We start from the raw sequence: 4,689 nt of genomic DNA, 5'->3' as shown, positions 1-4,689 counted from the left end.
TGTCTCTCCCCTTAACCCGGGGCGGGGGTTACACCCGGGGGGTTTACCCGGCTCTCTCTGTCCAAAGCCTGTCGTGTTTCTGCTTCCCTCCGGAGGTGAGGGAGAGAGAACCCTGACCCAGAGCTGCGGCCGCCTCAGCAGCACCCGCGGGACCTGCAGGTGGTCGCCAGCGCTGTGCTCTGTTGCATGGGCAGCACGGCACCTCATAACCCTGTTTCCCAAGGCGTTATTTTTTTTTGCCGAGGGACTACTAAGTGATTAAAAACTACTTAGTTAATAAGAAAGGGATAATGATGTTCTTTCTGAGGCATGTGTGCCAGGAAGAGCAGAGTGGAAGCTGAACATCTCGTCTGTGTAAACCAAGCAAGTTTCCACTTTTGTGGTGCTAAATTCACAATTCCCCAACATCTGTGGAAAGGAATTTGCTTCTGGCGGACCTGTTACAGCTTGGTCATGAGGAAGTGTCTCTGCCCTATGTGTGCTGATGTAGAACCTAAACCAGTGATCAACCCTATGCTGCTGTTTGGGCGTGAAAGAGCTTTCTCCTTAGAAACGTTTTCCCTGTAAATAATACCTTAAAGATAAGGATAAAGAAAGAAAGGGCTGGGAAACTAAGTCAGCTGGAATCAGTGTCCTTATTGCAGCTACCTCGAGAAGAGGAGGGGGTTATTTCTCAGTGTACCCACATCAGATTTAGATTTCTGAAAACTGAGGGCTCTGACAGTTGGAGGTGTTTTCTAGGTTGGTGGCTCAGCAGAGCTGAGGGTCAGGTTTGCAGGTCTTCAGCCCTCTGTTGGAGCAAGGGCTCAGCAGCCACGTAGTCCAGTGTCGTCTTAAATTACAGGAATTGTTTATGGAAGACTGGTGTCATGCTTAGTTTTTTTAAAGCTTTAGACTTGTCCAGATGGTTTTTAAATTTAATGTGTATTTTAGTACTTATATTAGTTCTGCAGTTCATAAGGAAAGCAGCAAAGATCAGCCTGTTTCTGTTTTATCAGGGAAAAGGTGTTTTTAAAAGAGATAATAATCTTTTCTGAATGTTACTGTTTGCTCATGTTTTTTTTTCTGAAGCTATTGAATCATAGACAAGGTAACAATAAATCAGATGTTTGTAGTATCTTTGGCAATGAGCACTGTGGTTATCTGTTTGAGATCTTGAGGCCAGTAACTATCAACAGTTCCTGAAAGTGATATTTTAAATATTATAACTCAAATGTTTCTTAATAGATAATGCTGTATGAAGTGAGGTTGTTTTTAAGTAGCCTGAAACAGATGCATTCTCCAGATTATTTTTGGAGATACAAAGTCAAATTGGGTATTATTTTTTAATCTCTTGGGTTACTACTGAAATCTGATGCTGAAATTCTTACTAGCCTTGCTGTTGGTGCCAAGTCCTGGAAATCCTGCAAGATATCCAATAATAGGAACTGCTGACATTATTTTAGGGCAGCTTCAGTACTGATTGATTCAGTATTTCTCCACAGAACAGGAAGAAAACTCAGCTCAGCTGGGCTGCTTGACAGTGTGTCAGCCTCGTGGCGTGGCCGTGTGTGTGAGGAAAAATATGAAGCCTGTGACAAATTGAAAGGGCAAGAACCCTTCTTACACTGTAAATTCCACAAATATTTAAAGCTTTTTCCCTCCTGTTTTCTGTAATGGTCTGTGAAGTGCTTGTCTGTGTGCCACTGACACAACTTTTAAGACTTAGCAATTGTTTCCTCCTTCTGGTATCTGTGTAATCCTCTGCTTTTAAAGGACAGCACCTTCCCTTTCACTTGTTGCTTGATTTTGCTGTCCAGATAGGCTCCAGGCCTGCCCTCCTACCCTTCCAGCACTTTACATGTGCCTTGTCTCTCTCTTTATTGTTTCAGGAACAAACTCCCTCATCAGTGGAGGATGGGATACCTCCTCCTGGGGCTTGGGATCCAGCGCGGAGCCGCAGAACCAGCCGGTGTCGCCCACAGCCATCACCAAGCCTGTGAGGAGGACGGTGGTCGATGAGTCTGAAAACTTCTTCAGTGCCTTTCTCTCCCCGACAGACGTGCAGAGCATACAGAAAAACCCAGTGGTGTCCAAACCTCCAGCCAAATCCCAGCGGCCCAAAGAGGAGGTGAAAAGCACTTTAAAGGAGCCTCAGCACCCCAGTCAGCTGGAAGTACCGGTGACGACAGAAGCAGAAGTGAAGGATTCTTCTGTAGCTGGCCTAGTGGACTTGAAAAACCTTGATGTTCCTCAGGAGAAGGTAGAAGAGAATTCTGCACTTAAACCTGATGCCAAGCATGAAGAAAGCACAAATGAAGTTACTGACAAAAAAGCGTCTGCTCAAAACTCACAAGTACCTGAGGATGCTCTTAATGAAAAATCCGGGGGAGGAGGGGAGGGGGTGGGAGGTGCTCCAGGCAGGGGCAGCTCCTCACAGCCTCCTCATGCAGCTGCTAAAGATGTGGGTTTGGAGGCTAAGGAGAGAAAGACTGAGGACAGGCAAAGCAACACACCCTCACCTCCAGTTAGCACTTTCTCCTCCGGGACATCCACAACCAGCGATATTGAGGTTCTGGACCATGAGAGTGTGATAAGTGAGAGCTCAGTGAGTTCTAGACAAGAAGCTGCAGATTCAAAGTCGAGTCTTCATCTGATGCAAACATCATTTCAGCTCTTGTCAACGTCTGCCTGTGCAGATTATAATCGCTTAGATGACTTCCAAAAAATGACTGAGAGCTGCTGCTCCTCTGATGCTTTTGAAAGAATCGATTCTTTTAGTGTACAGTCATTAGACAGTAGAAGTGTCAGTGAAATAAATTCAGATGATGAGTTATCAGGCAGGGCTTCTGCTTCAGCATCGGTCGCTGTCAGTCCTTCTGCACCAAAGACAGAGATGGTGGGTGCCCTGAAGGATAAACCTGAACCCCTGAAGGATGCCCCAGCTTTACCTGCTGAGGAAGCTGAGATGGAGGAGAGCGGGCGAAGCGCGACCCCCGTTAACTCCGAGCAGCCAGATGTTCTGGTTGCTGCTGTGCCAGCTGCTGAAGAGCAGATTGTTAGAGAGGAGACTGAGCCACAGCAGCAGGGTGCTGTTGAAAAATTGCCAGAAGAGGACACTGAAAAGCAAGAGCTTGAAAAGGTAACTAAAACTTTGTTGTTGTTGTTGTGAACACATCATTTAATTACAAACAAAACTCCCATCATCTCCTTATGTAGGTGTTAGCTTCACCTTATCTGAATGAATTAATTGATGCTGAGCTGCCTTACCTTGTAGAAACTGTCCTTCATCTTGTGCAGTGGAAGAATACTGGTGAAATTTCTGGTCAAGTAGGTTTGAGTTTCACCTAACAAACCTAGTTAACATTACTGTGAATTGTGAGTGGTGCCAGCAAACAGGAAATCATGGTACCATGTTTGACATCTTAATTCTTTAGTGTCTATTTCCTTTGAAGGGTGGAGGGGATTCATTGAAGTATTTTGAGTTATGGAACTATTAGGCTTTAGTATTTCAGCAATAATGGAGATGATATTTTGCAAGTGTTTCTTTCCACACTCTTACAAGCTGACAAAATTCAGTTACATTCCAGGAGCATTGCTCATGTTCTGTGAGGACAGAGGTAGGTAGTGTAAACAAGTCCTTTTGACTAGAGAAAATAACCTTTGCTTTTAGCAGAAATAATCTTTATTTTTAAAAACAAGGTACACTAGATGTTTTTAATGAGGTAGGTAAGGATAGTTTATGGATAGCAAATAGATTAAAAGAAACTTAGATGGCTAGTTTAGATAGATGGAGTGACTAGGACTGTGACCAAGTGGGAGATTCAAGTGTATGGAAGGCTGAACTGGAGCTTTGAAGGAGTGTGTTTTGTCCTGCTCTGTTTGAAAACTTAGTTTATAATTAAATATAACTGTTGATGAACTGGTGAGGGATTCAACTGAGCCACAAGTGCTTAGTTAGTAGGATTTCTGTCCCTGTACAAAACAGGTGTCTTGTGTTTATATAGTTCTAAGTGAAGGTGGCAGAGACATGGTATAATCTTCACTGACTTTTACCTCGAGTTCCTAAAAACCTTGACCAGTTCAGCTTTAAATAGTGTTGGGAGGGAGTGGCGGGGGGAGAGGGGAAGCCTGCCCCTCTTGTGTTTTAATTGTCCCATTCACCTGATCTTTATCTGTAAAAACATTGTCCAGATGATTGATTCATTAACTGAGAAACTGGAGAAGAGGGAAATACAGTTATTAAGTACTAGTAAAGAAAAGGCCCGCCTGGAAGAAGCTTATGATAACCTAAAAGAGTAAGTATGAAAATATACACAGTAGTGGGTGTAACTGTAACTTTACTGTAATACAATTGGTAGACAAAATCATAAACCAAGCAGCTTTATGACCAGGACAAAGGTTGTGAGGGATGTGCACTGTTTGGGAAAGGTGGTAATAATGACTGCATGTGCTGTGATGGTCTGTTTTTTAAAGACACACTCACTCTTGGGGCCAAAATCTCTTTAGAGAAGAAGCTGCTGAAAAACTTTTCAATAAGTAAGCAGTAGGAATGACAGACAGAGGTGCAGAGTCAGACTTGGGTATTGATAAAGGTCTTTGTTGTAAGACTGGATTCAGCTCTTAAGGGAGACTGACTTTTTGGATGATGAACCTGATTCACTAAATAATTTGCAGACTGAAGTGGAGGCAGTGAAAGTATGATAGAAG

The 4,689-nt window shown here is 43.5% G+C and overlaps 1 protein-coding gene across 1 annotated transcript in view; it reads left to right on the top strand.

Moving 5' to 3' along the window:
• Positions 1 to 1,871: 1,871 nt before the first annotated feature.
• TMF1 (TATA element modulatory factor 1) overlaps positions 1,872 to 4,689 on the top strand; it is a gene marked incomplete at both ends in the record, with an annotated part of 11,732 nt that continues 8,914 nt past the window's right edge. The window contains 2 exons of the mRNA XM_008947600.1: positions 1,872 to 3,121; positions 4,174 to 4,277. Coding sequence (XP_008945848.1) covers positions 1,872 to 3,121; positions 4,174 to 4,277 — 1,354 coding nt within the window. The remainder of the gene's footprint in view (positions 3,122 to 4,173; positions 4,278 to 4,689) is intronic.

The sequence above is a fragment of the Merops nubicus genome, unplaced genomic scaffold (genome assembly GCF_000691845.1).
Source record: "Merops nubicus isolate BGI_N331 unplaced genomic scaffold, ASM69184v1 scaffold6639, whole genome shotgun sequence".
NCBI lineage: Eukaryota > Metazoa > Chordata > Aves > Coraciiformes > Meropidae > Merops > Merops nubicus.
This window is presented reverse-complemented; position numbering and strand designations above follow the sequence as displayed.